At 38.6% G+C, this 15,615-nt stretch overlaps 3 protein-coding genes across 4 annotated transcripts; 1 reads left to right on the plus strand and 2 right to left on the minus strand.

Moving 5' to 3' along the window:
* Nucleotides 1-462: 462 nt before the first annotated feature.
* LOC137960239 (cytochrome b-c1 complex subunit 9, mitochondrial-like) lies at nt 463-3,431 on the minus strand. Its single transcript, XM_068807796.1, has 3 exons — nt 3,241-3,431; nt 2,379-2,426; nt 463-785 (listed from the first exon to the last, which is right to left on the minus strand). The coding sequence occupies exons 1-3, from the start codon at nt 3,355-3,357 to the stop codon at nt 735-737; spliced, it is 216 nt and encodes a 71-aa protein (XP_068663897.1). The 5' UTR covers nt 3,358-3,431; the 3' UTR covers nt 463-734.
* A 506-nt stretch (nt 3,432-3,937) lies between these two features.
* Nucleotides 3,938-7,979, minus strand: LOC137960152 (DAR GTPase 3, chloroplastic). 2 transcript variants are annotated; one of them, XM_068807659.1, is made up of 9 exons: nt 7,807-7,979; nt 6,925-7,068; nt 6,632-6,748; nt 6,362-6,505; nt 6,194-6,280; nt 5,104-5,219; nt 4,477-4,658; nt 4,337-4,394; nt 3,938-4,247 (listed from the first exon to the last, which is right to left on the minus strand). In XM_068807659.1, the coding sequence occupies exons 1-9, from the start codon at nt 7,933-7,935 to the stop codon at nt 4,124-4,126; spliced, it is 1,101 nt and encodes a 366-aa protein (XP_068663760.1). In that variant the 5' UTR covers nt 7,936-7,979; the 3' UTR covers nt 3,938-4,123. The 2 variants fall into 2 exon arrangements, with proteins under 2 accessions (XP_068663760.1, XP_068663761.1); XM_068807660.1 differs by having other exon boundaries at nt 4,160-4,247; nt 4,337-4,386.
* Nucleotides 7,980-14,163: 6,184 nt separating this feature from the next.
* Nucleotides 14,164-15,002, plus strand: LOC137958778 (dirigent protein 22-like). Its single transcript, XM_068805906.1, has one exon. The coding sequence runs from the start codon at nt 14,281-14,283 to the stop codon at nt 14,851-14,853; it is 573 nt and encodes a 190-aa protein (XP_068662007.1). The 5' UTR covers nt 14,164-14,280; the 3' UTR covers nt 14,854-15,002.
* Nucleotides 15,003-15,615: the final 613 nt, after the last annotated feature.

Raw genomic sequence — 15,615 nt, forward strand, 5'->3', positions numbered from 1 at the left:
CTGTAATGCTTCAGATATATCTGTCAAATTTTCTTTTTTATAATCAAATGAACCTTTTGGGGTGGGGTTTGAATGATTTTTATCATACTTGTCCTTGATATTTGTGTCCTTTAAATGACTTAATTGGTTTTTCGTAGATGAATTTGATGTTTTCCTATAAAAAAAATTAAATTCATATATGAGATTATAATTATATAAATATATTATTTTCTTTGTCTGTATTAATAGTAATATTTGTATCATTATTTGGAGTAGCTTTAAACTCCATTAAGATTCTATTGGTACAATTAAATGAACACTCTAATTTGAAATTTAAGATCTTTATAACTTCATTAATTTGGCTTTGGTTATATAAGTCCCATTGAATAAGTAACCTGTAGTAAGTTTTTTATACTTTTACAAATGGAATTAAAGTATTATGAACAAAATGAATCCAAATGACCTGAGTGAGACGGTCAAGAATTGAAACAAACACGAGCTGGGCGTGTTACAAGAACAAATTTGCCTGGCAGAAGCCAATGATCCCTACATTTTATCCCTTTAACCAACTTGAGGAATCAATAATCCCGTAACATTAGTCATTACTTATACAAATCATATGTAAAAGCTCCACTTATTCTAACATGAATAGGGCAAAAGATATCGCCAAAATCACGAATCGTTTGCAACTGAAAGTCCAATTTTCACAATCCAAATTCCACAAAAGACAAGCAATGGCAATAAAAGCAGGCTATTCACTCTTCTGCCTGCCTTTGTCCCAAAACTGGAATATCTTCGTACCTTTTCTGCATTAAAAAACATAAGAATTGATGAGAAAGGAACGGGTCGTCTCTTCCTTAAATGAGAGTATAAGATTAAGAAACAACATAGAAATGGAATGTGTTTACAAACTCATAACAAGCAAGGAAAAGGAATATTTAATAATTCTGGGCAAAATATATAGTACCAGCACAAAATTGGTTCTCTCCCTTATCCAGAGAGAACAGACAAAGGAATAGAGAAAGTAAACTTCTGTGCTGCAAAGTTAGGTTAAGCAAAAAGCAAGATTCCTTCACTTCTTCCTCCACATCTCAAAACTGTTAGAGTAAATGAAATAAAAAAGGCTGTTGCACACTCAAAACTACCTTGATTCATCTTCTCTTGACATATCATATAATGAGATGATAACGATGAGATAGTAACGAGAAATTAGTTGCTTTGGATGGCTCAGATGGGGGGAGCTGTTCCATACTGGTAGACTTTGAACCAAAGTTGTTTTGGCATGAATAAACCTCAGACTTTTGTTAAGTAGGACAATGCAAAATATTCACCTAGTTATTCTCAATATTATAAAAGAGCATTTCCGTAATGATACTTTTTTCTTTTTCTTTTTTCAATGGTATGATATCAAATTTATATTTTTGTAATAATCTCATTTAGGTTATCAATAAAAAAATTTGTAGTTCAGTTAGCAAACAGGCCAACCCCCCCCCCCTCACTCTCTCAACTTATATTTGTAGTTCGGGTCTTTCTAATGCTTATCCTCAATTTTACAAGCAAATCTTGAATTTAAATTTGGATGTAGCTACCGAGGTCTCAAATAGTCACCCCATTTTCTCAGTTTGTGGATTGAGCCTTTAGTTCAATAACCAGACTGGGGTTTCTTAACATGCGGTATTGAGTTCAAGTCTCACAGTTGTATGGGAGACTTGGATGTGTGTGCCTTGGAAGAAAAAAAAGGTTTCCACAACCATTATGAATGTAACCGTTCCATGGAAGGGCAGTGGCAATCCAAGGGGAGAGAAGAGTTAGTTTCGTCCTGTGTGATGCAACTGTATCATCACAATTCAAAAAGCCCTTGTTTTGCATCCTAACAACACTGCTATAAGCCATGTGGAAGATTGTCTCTTCTCTTTGTCCTCCACCTTCTATGACATATGTCTACCTTAAAATATTGAACCTTGCGTTCATATATCCAGCATACTCTTCACTCTTGACTAGACTACAATAAAATGTTCACTTAAAGAAAAAGTAACAAAAGAAAGAGTCATGCTATTAAAGATCTAGGTACATATAAATGTTTTAATAAACATAACACTATAGAAAAATGGAAAAAATGAACTTAAAGTAGCTATAAGATAATTGGAGGAAAAGCACAGTGAGAAGGCAATACAACATGATAAACATCAAATGAGTTCTAGATCTTATACCCAACATTGTTGTACTCCCACAACTCATGCTATTAAAGATTTAGGTACATGTAAATGCATTAATAAACATAACACTACAGAAAAATGGGGAAAAAATGAACTTAAAGTAGCTAGAAGATAATTGGAGGAAAAGCACAGTGAGAAGGCAATACAACATGCTAAACATCAAATGAGGCCTAGATCTTATACCCCAACATTGTTGTACTCCCACAACTTATGAACACCGTAGTCCACAGCCTGCAAAAGGGAATAACATCATGTGTCAGCTAATAGCCACGCACAGCATTGTCTAGTCCAAAGAGGAACAAGCATCCCTAGGAGTCTTAAGTAAAATTTAGACTAGTAAAACTGTAAAAGAAACTAATACATGAAACCAATTTCTGATTCGGAGTAATAACTTCTCCCATTAAGATGGTTACATTTGCTTAATACTAAGTTAACAAAAGATGGTTCACTAAAGAATTTTGGTAGAACCATTTCCATAAGGTTCAAACTGTTTACAGTCACTTATATAAAGGTCCTAAAAACTTACAGATCGAATTCCAAGTTGTAGCTTACTGTCTTTCAGAAAACTTGAAAACATCAAAATTCAACCAGAACAGCTGAAAAAAACCAAAATAACACCGACAGTTTTAGGGTCACCATTAATGGACGACACTTTAACCCCAAGGATTAAGGACCCCAACACACACCTACCCAAATGACAAAGGCATACTAATGCAAAACGCGTACACAAATGAGTCGGGTGCCTCAAATAAACAACCAGTGGGAAAACAACCCAAGAAAGATGAACCAAGATAAAATTAAAACGATCTCGGCATGTTCCTTCGAACGTCAGACTCTCTCATCAAAACCAAATCACGGAGAAAAAAACACAAAATCCTAATCGATCTGCGCCCAGACCAAACAAAAGTCGCGCCATCAAACTCCCCAAAACTCTTGTTTAGAACCAAGTACACAGATCAAGCAATTGAAACTCCCAGAAATTGAAATTCTGGGGTTAACAACAAAGCAATGTCAGAAGGAGACGAAATAGAATAGAATAACTAACCCGTTCCCCCACGAAAGCACCGGCGATGATGAAGGTAACATAGACGGAGTTCCGGCGCATGATAACCTTGTAAAGGCCCTCAAATAGGCCTCCGGTTCTCCGAGCTGCGGAATCCATGGCTGTCGCGACCTATTCCTCTTCCGACGATTGGTTTGTTCTTCCGTCTCCTCGAGCGTTTAGGTCGAGCAGGACACCGGTGGATTTTAATTTTTAACCGAGTTCGTCCCGTACATAAACAGAGGTCATCGAGGCTGCTGCGTAATCTCAGCCGTTGGTTAGGATCCTCGATAGATCTTGGATCCAATTTTCAGGCAGGTCCAGAAACGGTCTGGCCACAACAACACGATACATCCATGACTTAAAATGCTGGTTATTTTTTCATTCAAAGTAATTTATTTTTTATTTAGGTAGAAAGTGTAAGAAATATTTTTAACTCTTAAATTTACCCAATTATTTGCAAATGAAAGCGTAAATGGATAAAATAAATTTTTAATAATACCATATAAAATCTTAAGGGTTTATCCAATACGAAAAAACATTTAGTGCGAAACATTTTAAACGGTTTCCGATCATGATCAACAGTTATCTTAGTTGTCCGATCAAACGATTATCTCAGTCATTCGATCGTGATCGGACGGGTAAGATAACCGTTTTGCACCAAATGACTTTTCGTATTGAATCGGCATTTAACACCATAAAAGAAAAACATAAATATATAATGGCATTTCACAAACAGTTAACACGAACTCTGGTGAGATCCTTTGCTTGTGGGAAAGCATCTTCCAAGTCTATAATCTTTGAGCTCAAATATAATCTGTACATAGAGATACAACAGTATACTCTCAAGGGTAATCAACCAAGTCTTCGAGTCCTCACAGTAGTTTTATCTTGGAGGCCTCTCTAGTGATACCCAACCAAACTTGCCTTTGCGAAAATCTGTTAATATCCTAAAAGCTGCTTGATTACCATCTCCATTGAATAGCTGCAGAGCAACCTGCTTCACGAATCTGAAAGCAAAGGTCAATTAAGCAGATCAGCTGTTCCCTTCTTTGTGTAAAAGGTCTATGAAGAAAGGTTCTGGGTTACAACAACATACGTTTTACCACAGTAGCTATCGAGGCCGATCTTATATCGATTGCAAAGGGCCTTTTTACCTATCAGAAGCATTAGCAAGTTAAAAGTTGCTAGGAACTGTAATAAACAGGCAACCAAAGTAAAGACAGAATTTGAACATACCGACAGTGGGAATCTGTGCCAGTATTTGTACCAAAATTGCAGCCACATCTGTTGCATCATATGATCTCTCTCCGATGTCATCACATATTGCAAGTTTGATTGCAGCAGACTGGTCACTAATTCTCATGGGTACTATCCCCGGGGAGTCCAATAACTGTAGATCTTTCCCAAAGTGAATCCATCTTTTCACAGAAACATGGTCACGTGTTAGAACTTACTTGATTTATCTAGGATCAACATACTTAATCAACAACCATGACATTGGAATCTCAAGTGAAGCAGGGGGCAATTGTTTGGAGCATCCATATGCAAGAACCTGTGTAGACGGACTGACAGATCATTGTTAAAGCATCTTATCAGCCAGATAAATCCTTAGTTATACAGCTGGTCTAAAAGACTGGGGCCCTCCACCAACTATATTACCCACACATGTGCATGCCTATCACAGTAAACTCATATATACCTTGTAAGAAAACTGCTCAAGTTCATTTGTCGCACTATGCCAGAGAACATTCAATATGAAAAAGCATTGCTATTTCAGGAGAGACTGCCTCTCTCTCTCTCTCTCTCTCTCTTTTTTCTCTTTTAATTACCCACAACTAGCACCTATTGGAGGATAAAACTTACTTTAGCTCTCTAGTGACACCTGGTCGAGGAGCTGCTGGGCACATTCTCCTTTTTAGCAAGCGATTTATTAGAGACGATTTACCCACATTTGGATACCCAACTATCCCAGCTCGGACCTGCTCCATAGCAACAACAACTGAAATAATCAATCTTCAACTCTCAATTAGATAAAAAAATCACAAACAAAGAGTTCAGAAATATTTTTGAAAGACATAATTTTCTTTTTTGAGCTGAATATCTGATAATATAACCAAATAACCAATATGTGTAAGAGATAGTGGACAACCCCCTGGATGAATGGGTTAATCCAACATGCAATAATCGCTGATCTCTGCCCTCCAAAAATTGAGATGACAACTATACAATTTCTATGTAGACTAGAGATACATGAAAATTACACACATATCCTGGAATATCTATATTTACAGGCACATGCTAATTTCTTAACTTAATCCCCCTGTCATCTCTTTAGGTTAGTAACTTTATTAGGCATGAAAAACTACAAAAGACCCCCATAGAAAGATTATCATTTCGAAATTGCAGACGATTGTCAAAGTGCTTGTTGGCTGCAATTGCAATTTAGAACATGCATTATCTGCAATCTTTTAAATGCATGGCAATGGGCAAAAGTCTGATAGTGGAGCAGCTAAGCATAATGCTTTGGTGAAGGAAACTATGTTGTTTCGGGGTAAAGAGGCATTCAAGGCTTTTTATTCTTCCTTCTTTTGTGTGTTAATTTTGTATTAACCTTGCATGTGCTACAAGTCTACAACAGAACAATTATCAATCTCTTTTCTTAAAAAAAAAAATTGAATGTTGATTACACATGCACACACGTCCCTCTTCCCTTTTCACCACAGAGCCAAAGGCCCAAGCCTATCAATCTCATTTCATTACACCATGTGTACTTTTTTAACAATATTTTGCAAAAAAAAATCACTTTTTTTATATTTGTTAACTGGCATCTAACAACTATAGCATGTCTATTTATCATATCCTTCCAGGATCAGTCAAAGATTGAAAGATAACTCACTAAATAGTTGAAAACAAAAGAAGTACAAACAAAAAACAGGATTATCAGATATCTCACTGGACGGGGAAGGAGTCCTTTTGTTCTACGTTTTGCATTGACACCAAGAGCTAATGACTTTGCTAGCCGTCCTAGTTTCAATGCTCCCTGCAGTTGACCATGTATTAATCTGATGCTACATCATAAGCTGCATGAGTACCAGAAAGCAAGGCAGTGAGACCTACTTACCATCCCAAGCTGCCCATTGGCAAACACAACCTTTATTCCCTGCCTTGAGTAATAAGAGGCCCAAGCATTTCTGTCTTCTGTTGAAATCATGTCTTCTCTGTTTAATACCAAAATTTTCTTCCTATTACCAAGCCATGCATCCAGCTGCTCAATGAACATGTAATCATTACAAAACAATCAAAATATAATCAAATTCATTAAGTTAAGAACCATACTAAAGAATTTTTTTGTAGCTAGAGTAACTTATAAGCTGAGATATAGAACACTGACCAGTGGGTGACTTGTGGACAAAGGAATTCTTGCATCTCTGACCTCTATCACTACATCCATTAGTTTTAGTTGATTTTTGAGTTCTTTCTCTGTTTTTGCAATATGACCAGGGTACCACTGCCAAAATGTTATCCAATTATGAAATTGAAAAGTAAAATATAAAAAAATGAACAAAAATCGGAGCATTACAAGATATAAAGGCATATACAGCATGGAATATTGCAACATCAATAGAAAAGTAAATAAATTAAAGTATTGATAAATTAACAAAAGGATTCACACCTTATATGTACCTGCACAGGACGGAGCTGCTTTGTCCAATGGTAAAGGTCAGCCTCCAATTTTATCCAATCAAATTCTTCTAGGTCAACCCCATTTGGATTGTCATAAGGATAGATTCCCTCTTTTTGTAACCAAATTGGTTCCTTGCCTCCTACCTGCAACGCATTCCTTCTCTGTTACAATTTGTGCCTCAAAAGATATAACTGATATTTCTTTTAGCCAAACATGACAATTGTATGCAGTTATTGTTAAGAAGAAAGTAACTATAAGAGAAGTACATAGTGCCATTCACTGTAATTCGCAAAATGGAGCACTTCAATTCAGGCAATTTAGTAGCCTCTTTACATATCACTGTGAATATCCTCTTCATAACAAAAAGAAGAACGAAAATTTTATTTGAATCAAGCAAGAAGCAATATCAGAAGGACAATAAGGAAAAGCAAACTATAATTCATCTAGTATAAACACTTGGTTGGTTAGTAAGATGTTTTTCACACAAAATGTCAACAAGGGTTCCAGGTTAATGAAAGACAGTACCATCTTTGCTCACTATTTCATAGATATTGATATATCCACTGCAAAATTTTCTCCGAACAAATCACAGTCCACTGACGCTTCAAAGTTAAAGTTGCAAATAACATCCTAAACATTCAGCAGATTTAACTAGTAAGAAACTATCTACTTAACTTGTTTAATTCGTAAGGTATCAAAGATAACAAAGCACACCCGTCTCCAGATCTCCTCTCCAAGTGACCCCAACTCTCTCTCGAAACACTAGGACAACTACGGAGAAGGGTTCATCCTGTTTCGGGATAGTTTTGTTCACAGTTGCTTTGCTTTCGGTTAAAATTCTCGTTGCCATTCGAACAAAAAAACAGGTTCTATAACGGTACCTGAAGGATAGTGGTCGAAAAAGAAGGAGCTGCTGCGGCTATAACAGATGTGGTCCGGACGTGGGTGTTGCTGCGCAGAGAATAAAGAGTGGCGGGCATCTTGAAGGAGGCAGACGCTTGAATCGCCATGTTTACCCTACCGTACGTGGGAGGAGAGAGACCTGAAGAACCTACGAAAGGAGGATAGACCTCCAGTTCTCTACCTTCACAATCTTCCTTTTGATTTGAATAATATTCTTAAGATATTCATGATGCAATTGCCGCATAATTACTTTTTTTTTGTCATCCAAATTTCAGTTAATTAAACAGAACTATTTTGCATTATTACAAGAACTATGAATAATAGGAGTCATTTATTATATTTGTCACCATTTTTTTCTAGAAATTAAGGGGGAAAGGTGACTCCTCTTCGTTTTAATTTTTTTCTAATAATAAAGTATTTAAAAGACATACGCGTATGTATGTATTGATTATTAGTGGTTGATAAGGTATAAGAGTCTCCCTGCACCAATAGTGGGTTATAGATGTTGAAGATCAACCCCAACTCCTTAAGAAGGCCATCTTATTTGAGCCCAAGTAAATAAAAGCCCAGGTGATGGAAGCTTCTTAATAAAAAATCGAAGGAGGGTGTAGAAACAGTAAGTCAAAAAAACATAAATGGGTGAAATTTTTTCAGATTAAAAAACAGGGAGAAGAGAAAAGAAGTAGGGCACCGAGGGGGAGAAGAATGACTAGCGGCACCAGCCAAAGGAGGGCCCTGTTGAGCAGTAGGCAGTCTTCCATAGAGACGTTCGAGATATCAATGGAATAAGCTTTGTCATGCAGTGGAAGTTTGTCGGACGAGTGGATCTGGAATGAACAGAAATAGGACGACGATGCAGGCACTTCACAGGAGGTCTTTTCTCTTTCAAGTTCTGAGTTATCTACTCTGTTTTATGTACTCTGTTTTGTGGATGTGTATTTGCTAGATGTGATGGTTTGTTTTCAGTATTTGGACTGAATAGATCAACAGATTTAAGGTTGTGTATGTTAAATTTTATTCAACAATTGGTGTCAGAGCGAGACGGTCAGGGATCGTTTGTTTTGGTGAAGCTATCTTGAGTTGTGAGTAGTAAGGTACTCTGCAAGGTTGTTGGTCAAGCTTGTTTGGTATAGTTAAAGTTCTGCTAGCATGATGGGGGACCTTCAAGTAGTTGGAGGAATCAAAAAGTTCAACAACAAAACCTACAACATGTGGACAACATGTATTGAGTCTTACCTACAAGGTCAAGACCTGTGGGAGGTTGTCGGTGGCAGTGAAGTTACACAACCGGCGGCAGAAGATGCCAATGGCATATTGAGAAAATGGAAAATTAAAGCAGGCAAAACAATGTTTGCTTTAAATACCACAGTTGAAGAAGAAATATTGGAGCACATCCGGGATGCCAAAACACCGAAGGAAGCATGGGACACTCTTACTATACTGTTTTCAAAGAAGAATGATATAAGATTGCAACTTCTCGAGAACGAGCTGCTATCAATGGTGCAACGCAACATGACTATTGCTCAATATTTTCACAAGATGAAGTTGATATGTTGCGAAATTTCAGAATTAGACCCAACAACTCCTATTGGGGAAACCAGGATAAACAGAATAATTATCCATGGTTTGAGACTTGAATATCAAGGGTTCTTTGTCGCTGTATAGGGATGGCCGACTCAACCATCTCTTGTTGAGTTTGAAAATTTGCTTACTGGTCAGGAAGCTTTGGCTAAGCAAATGGAAGAAGTCTCACTGAAGGGTGAGGAGGAAACACTCTACACCAACAAGAGCAGAGGTACTTTCAAGCGGTACACTGGCAATGGATTTAAAAAGGATAGTGACAAGGCAAAAAGTCACCAAGAAGAGGGAAACTCTCGTCCAGGGGGAGCTTCAAAGAATCATGTAAATAGTAGAAAATTCAATGGCAAGTGTTACAACTACGGTAAGATGGGCCACATGGCGAAAGATTGTTGGTCCAAGAAAAAGTCTGTTGAAGGTAATACTGCTACTCACAGTTCTAAGGAGAATAGCGAAGATGGTTAGGATGCTGAAGCGTTATTCGTTATGGGGAGAGAAGAATTAGCTTTCACTTTAACAACACCTGAACATATTAACTACAAGAATGATTGGATCTTAGATTCAGGTTGCTTAAATCATATGACGGGTGATAAACAGAAGTTGCAAAACCTGTCTGAGTACACGGTGTGGTGGTGACAGCAGACAACTCAAGGTTACCGATAGCTCACATCGGTAAAACTATAGTTACGCCTCGATATAATCCTAACCAGGTGCCACTTCAAGATGTTTATCATGTCCCATGAATAAAGAAAATTTTGTTATCTGTGGTTCAATTGACATCATTAGGCTACTATGTTTTGTTCGGTCCTCAAGATGTGAAGGTGTATCATAATCTCAGAATTTCAGAAACATTGACAATGGAAGGGCGACGATTGGAGTCAGTCTACTTAATGTCAGTAGAGTCTGCATGTGTAGACAAGACAAAGAAAAATGAGACAACAGATCTATGGCACATGCAGTTAGGTCATGTTAGCTATTCCAAGCTAAGTATGATGGTAAAGAAGTTGACGCTTAAGGGGCTTTCTCAAGTAGACGTTCGAACAGACACGGTCTATGCGAGATGCCAATATGGTAAAGCACACCAATTACCGTACGAGGAGTCAAAGTTTAAAGCAAAGAAACCGTTAGAGCTAGTTCACTCTGATGTATTCGGGCCTTTTAAGCAACCATCAATTAGTGGTATTCGGTACATGGTGACAAACAATGTGGGTCTTCTCAAGGTACGTGTGGGTCTTCTTTATGAAGGAAAAATCTGACACATTCTCAAGGTTTAAAGAGTTCAGAGAATCAACTGAAGGTGAAGTAGGAAAGAAGATCTGTTGCTTGCGCACAAACAATGGGGGAGAATATAGCTTAAGCAATTTCTCTCAATATCTAAGGGAATGTCAAATACATCATCAGTACACTTGTGCCAACACACCACAACAGAATAGTGTAGCGAAGAGAAAGAACCAGCATCCTATAGAGGTTTGTCGGAGTATGCTACATGAAAAGAATGTACTTGGAAGGTTTTGGGCTGAATCAATGAGGACCGCAGCCTTTGTGATCAACAAATTTCCTCAACCAAGGTTAGGGTTTGTTACACCCTTTGAGAAATTGTGGAACATGAAGCCTACAGTTAGCTATTTTCGAGTATTTGGTTGTGTATGTTATGTATTTGTTCCTGATCATTTACGGAGCAAGTTTGACAAAAAAGCTATTAAATGTATCTTTGTGGGATACAACAGCCAAAGAAAGGGGTGGAAATGTTGCGATCCAACAAGTGGAAGATGCTACACTTCAAGAGATGTGGTATTTGATGAAGCATCTTCATGGTGGTCCTCAGAGAAGGAAGTGTTGTCAGATTCAAGAGAATTTGGAGACAAGCGACAACAAAAGATGGGGGAGTATACTGTTCAACTCCAACCAAGTTCAGGTGAATCAGGAGATCCAAACGATGATGATGTCGAACACAGAGTGACTCAGAGCCCTTGGCAAACTGGCGTGTATCAACAACCAAATAAAGAAGGTGGGCCTAGTGAAATGGAAGAATCAACTCCACAATCTCAACTCCAAAGGTCAACAAGAACACGAAAGCCAAATCCAAAATACGCAAAGACAACCATAGTTAAAGAAGAAAATATGATAGAACCTGAGACATTCGAAGAAGCATCGCAGAGTTCTGAGTGAAAGACAACTATGAAAGAAGAGATTGATGCACTTGAGCAAAATCAAACTTGGGATCTAGTGCCAAAGCCAAAAGATGTGAAACCCATATCGTGTAAGTGGGTTTACAAGATAAAGCGTCGTCCAGATGGGTCAATCGAGAGGTACAAGGCACGATTGGTAGCTCATGGTTTCTCTCAACAATACGGACTAGACTATGATGAAACGTTTAGTCCAGTGGCAAAACTTACAACCGTACGAGTCCTACTTGCACTGGTAGCCAACAAAGACTGGAATTTGTGGCAGATGGATGTGAAAAATGTTTTTCTTTATGGAGAACTTGATCAGGAGATCTACATGATCCAACCAATGGGTTTTCAGAGCCAAGATCATCCTAAACATGTGTGTAAGCTCCGGAAAGTACTCTACGATTTGAAACAAGCACCCAGGGCATGGTATGGTAAGATTGCTGAATTTTTAACGCAAAGTAGTTATTTAGTAACACCTACAGATTCCAATTTGTTTGTCAAAGTCAATGAAGGTAAGTTAGCTATTGTGCTAGTATATGTGGATGATTTGATCCTAACTGGTGATAATGAGGCAGAAATTATTCAAACAAAAAAGAATTTATCAGTTCGTTTCCAAATGAAGGAACTTGGACAACTCAAGCACTTCCTTGGCCTTGAGGTTGATCGCACACAAGAAGGAATATTTCTTTGTCAACAGAAATATGCCAAAGATTTGTTGAAGAAGTTCGGAAGGCTCGAATGCAAGCTGATTTCGATGCCAATGGAGCCAAATGTCAAAATGTGTGCACATGAAGGAAAATATTTGGAAGATGCGATGATGTATCGACAATTGGTAGGTAGTCTGATCTACTTAACCTTGACTCAACCTGACATCTCTTATGTAGTTGGTGTGATGAGTCGGTACATACAAGATCCAAAGAAGCCTCATTTGGAAGCAGTTCGTCGAATTCTGAGATATGTGAAGAATACAATTGACTATGGTCTTTTGTACAAGAAATGTGAAGATTACAAGTTAGTTGGCTTCTGTGACGCTAATTTTGCAGGAGATCATGACACCAGGAGATCAACAATTGGGTATGTGTTTAAGCTTGGCTCTGGAACAATTTCTTGGTGTAACAAGAGACAACTGACGGTATCATTGTCAACCACTAAAGCTGAGTATCGAACAACAGCATTGGCAGCTCAAGAGAGTACATAATTGATACAATTGATGAATAATCTACATCAACCAGTAGAATATGCAATTCCATTGTATTATGACAATTAGTCGACTATTCGTTTGGCAGAGAATCTGGTATTTCATGCAAAAACTAAGCATGTTGAACTGCACTATCATTTTATCAGAGAAAATGTTTTACAAGAAGAAATTAAGAAGGGAGATTAGGATGGATGATCAAGTTGCGGACTTGTTCACAAAGAGTTCGAGTACAGGCAAGTTCGAAATGTTTCGTTATCAGCTCAGCATAGTGCAAATAGTGAGAGCTGGTGTTAAGGGGGGGGGGGGTGTTGAAGATCAACCCCAACCTGTTAAAAAGCCCATCTTATTTGAGCCCAAGTAAATAAAAGCCCAGGCGATGGAAGCTTCTTAATAAAAAATCGAAGGAGGGTGTAGAAACAGTAAGTCGAGAAAACAGAAAGGGGCGAAATTTTTTCAGATTGAAAAATAGAGAGAAGAGAAAAGAAATAGGGCACCGAGGGGGAAAAGAATGACTAGCAGCACCAGCCAATGGAGGGCCCTGTTGAGCAGTAGGCAGTCTTCCGTAGAGACATTCAAGATATCACTGGAAGAAGCTTGGTCGTGCAGTGGAAGTTTAGGGAGGACGAGTGGATTTAGAAGGAACAGAAGTAGGACGTTGACGCGGGTACTTCACGGGAGGTCGTTTTTCTTCAAGTTCTGAATTATCTACTAGTAAGGTTGTGTATGTTAAATTTTATTCAACACTATATGTGTTACATTATGCGTAACTTTCAATATAAATGTAATTTTCTAAGACTTTCTGAAGACGGCATGTGATACAATTCCTCTGTCTAATTAGTCTGCCTACGCGTTCACACTACCCATCCATCACAGTCAGAAAAACGCAGAAGAAACGATGGTTGCTTTTCTTACTTCCAAAACGTGCCCCCCACTGCTTTCTTGTTCCAACTCTCTTCACCGGAAAAAAAAAACAAGAAAAAAGGAGAAATGAACAGTTTTCTCTTCTTCTCAGAAATGGTGAAATGGGAGTTGGGAGTCTTCTTGACCTCGATACCAACATGCTGCATTATTCATACATTAGATTTTGGAAATAATTTGCAGAAGTTACACAACAAATAACGGGCTGGATGTCATAAAATTTGGGGTTCCTATTACACCCACCCCTGCCCATATCTGTCTTTCAACATCGAAGAGAAGATGAAAAGTCTTACAAGAAAGTTAAGGAGAGTTCTGGTTTCTTTGTCTGACCTCAACTGGAAGTCTAAAACGTAGAGTCAAGATTATAATCAGCACCACCAATATTTACAAAGCAAGCGATGACAGGCGTTAAGACTAGTCGGTTCAGAAGCCACTGAGTGTGTATGCTTTCGCCTCCCACGTTTCTCTTTTTTAAATATTTTCCACCGCGTTCAGTCACCTACCCGACCCCATTGATGCTCCTCTATAAATAAGCAAAAAATTGTACCAAAAGAACCATCTCTTCCATCTACTCGACGATCGCAATGGCCAAGGTCATTTCTCTTCTCCTCCTCTTCACTTTCACTGTCTCCTTCTCCTTTTTTCTTGCAGAGGGAAAGCCCACATCCCCAAAGCCACGTCCGGTCTTTGGGTACCGGAAAGAGAAACTCAGCCACTTCCATTTCTACTTCCACGACATAGTCAGTGGCCGGAACCCTACCGCAGTCATGGTAGTCCGACCCCCTTCATTCAACACCTCGGCGACAGGCTTCGGCTTCGGCTCCGTGGTCATGATAGATGATCCACTTACCGAAGGACCTGAGATCACTTCGAAGCTGGTGGGGAGGGCCCAGGGATTATACGCTTCCGCTTCTCAGAACGATCTCGGGTTATTGATGAACATGAACTTCGCTTTCATGACGGGGAAGTATAACGGGAGCACGCTGACCATCATGGGGAGAAACGGGGTCTTATCGGAGGTGAGGGAGATGCCTGTGGTCGGCGGGAGCGGGCTTTTCCGGTGGGCTCGGGGATACGCACAGGCAAGGACGCACTGGTCTGATTTCAAGTCTGGGGATGCCGTTGTGGAGTATAACGTTTATGTTAGGCATTACTGATCATGCTTCTTCCATTGTTGTTCTTCTTCATTTTCTTTTTCCTGCGTCGTCTTCGGTGTTTCTGTTTCAGGTGTAGAGAGTTTTAAATTTTCTTCGAGAGTCGCCATTAACGACTAATTTATCAAGTGAACGTCTTTTTGTCGGTGGAATCTGTGGCTGTTTTTGCAGGAATTACGGCCCACTTCAGTACTTTTTGCTTTGGAAAAAATCAGAAAAAAAGTGTCATTGTGCAGTCATCGATGACTGTGGTGACCACACGGAAAGGTCCGAACGTGAAGAATAATGGACGAGTCCGGATCACCTCTCCCCTCATCCGTTCGGATCTATTTTAACTCTTTTCAACCACTCGAATTTTGACCTAACCCAATAACACACCTCAGCCTAACTCATCTATGTCACTCAAATCCAGCATGACTCACAAATAAGTGTATTGATATGATCCGATTAATCAATAAATTGAATTTGGTCAGACACCAAAAAAGTGGACTAAAATGGTATGATTTTGTACATTGGCTCATCCAATACGAAAATTTATTTTGTACAAAATATTTTAAATAACATGATCGGACAACTGAGATAGCCGTAGTTCATGGGGATATCTCATGATTGCAGTGCACGATAATGATAATAGATTTCATATTCATGGTGACTTACCCATGCACTAGCAAATCCTTAGGGTCTGTTTGGAACCCCTAGAAAAGAAAAAAAAAGAAAAGAGATATAACAAATTCTCTTTGATGGGATGATTATTTTGATGTTCTA

Source organism: Aristolochia californica, unplaced genomic scaffold, assembly GCF_029961685.1.
Source record: "Aristolochia californica isolate CCGP_79_NKW_82.1479 unplaced genomic scaffold, dmAriCali1.0.hap1 SCAF_3, whole genome shotgun sequence".
Classification (NCBI taxonomy): Eukaryota; Viridiplantae; Streptophyta; class Magnoliopsida; order Piperales; family Aristolochiaceae; genus Aristolochia; species Aristolochia californica.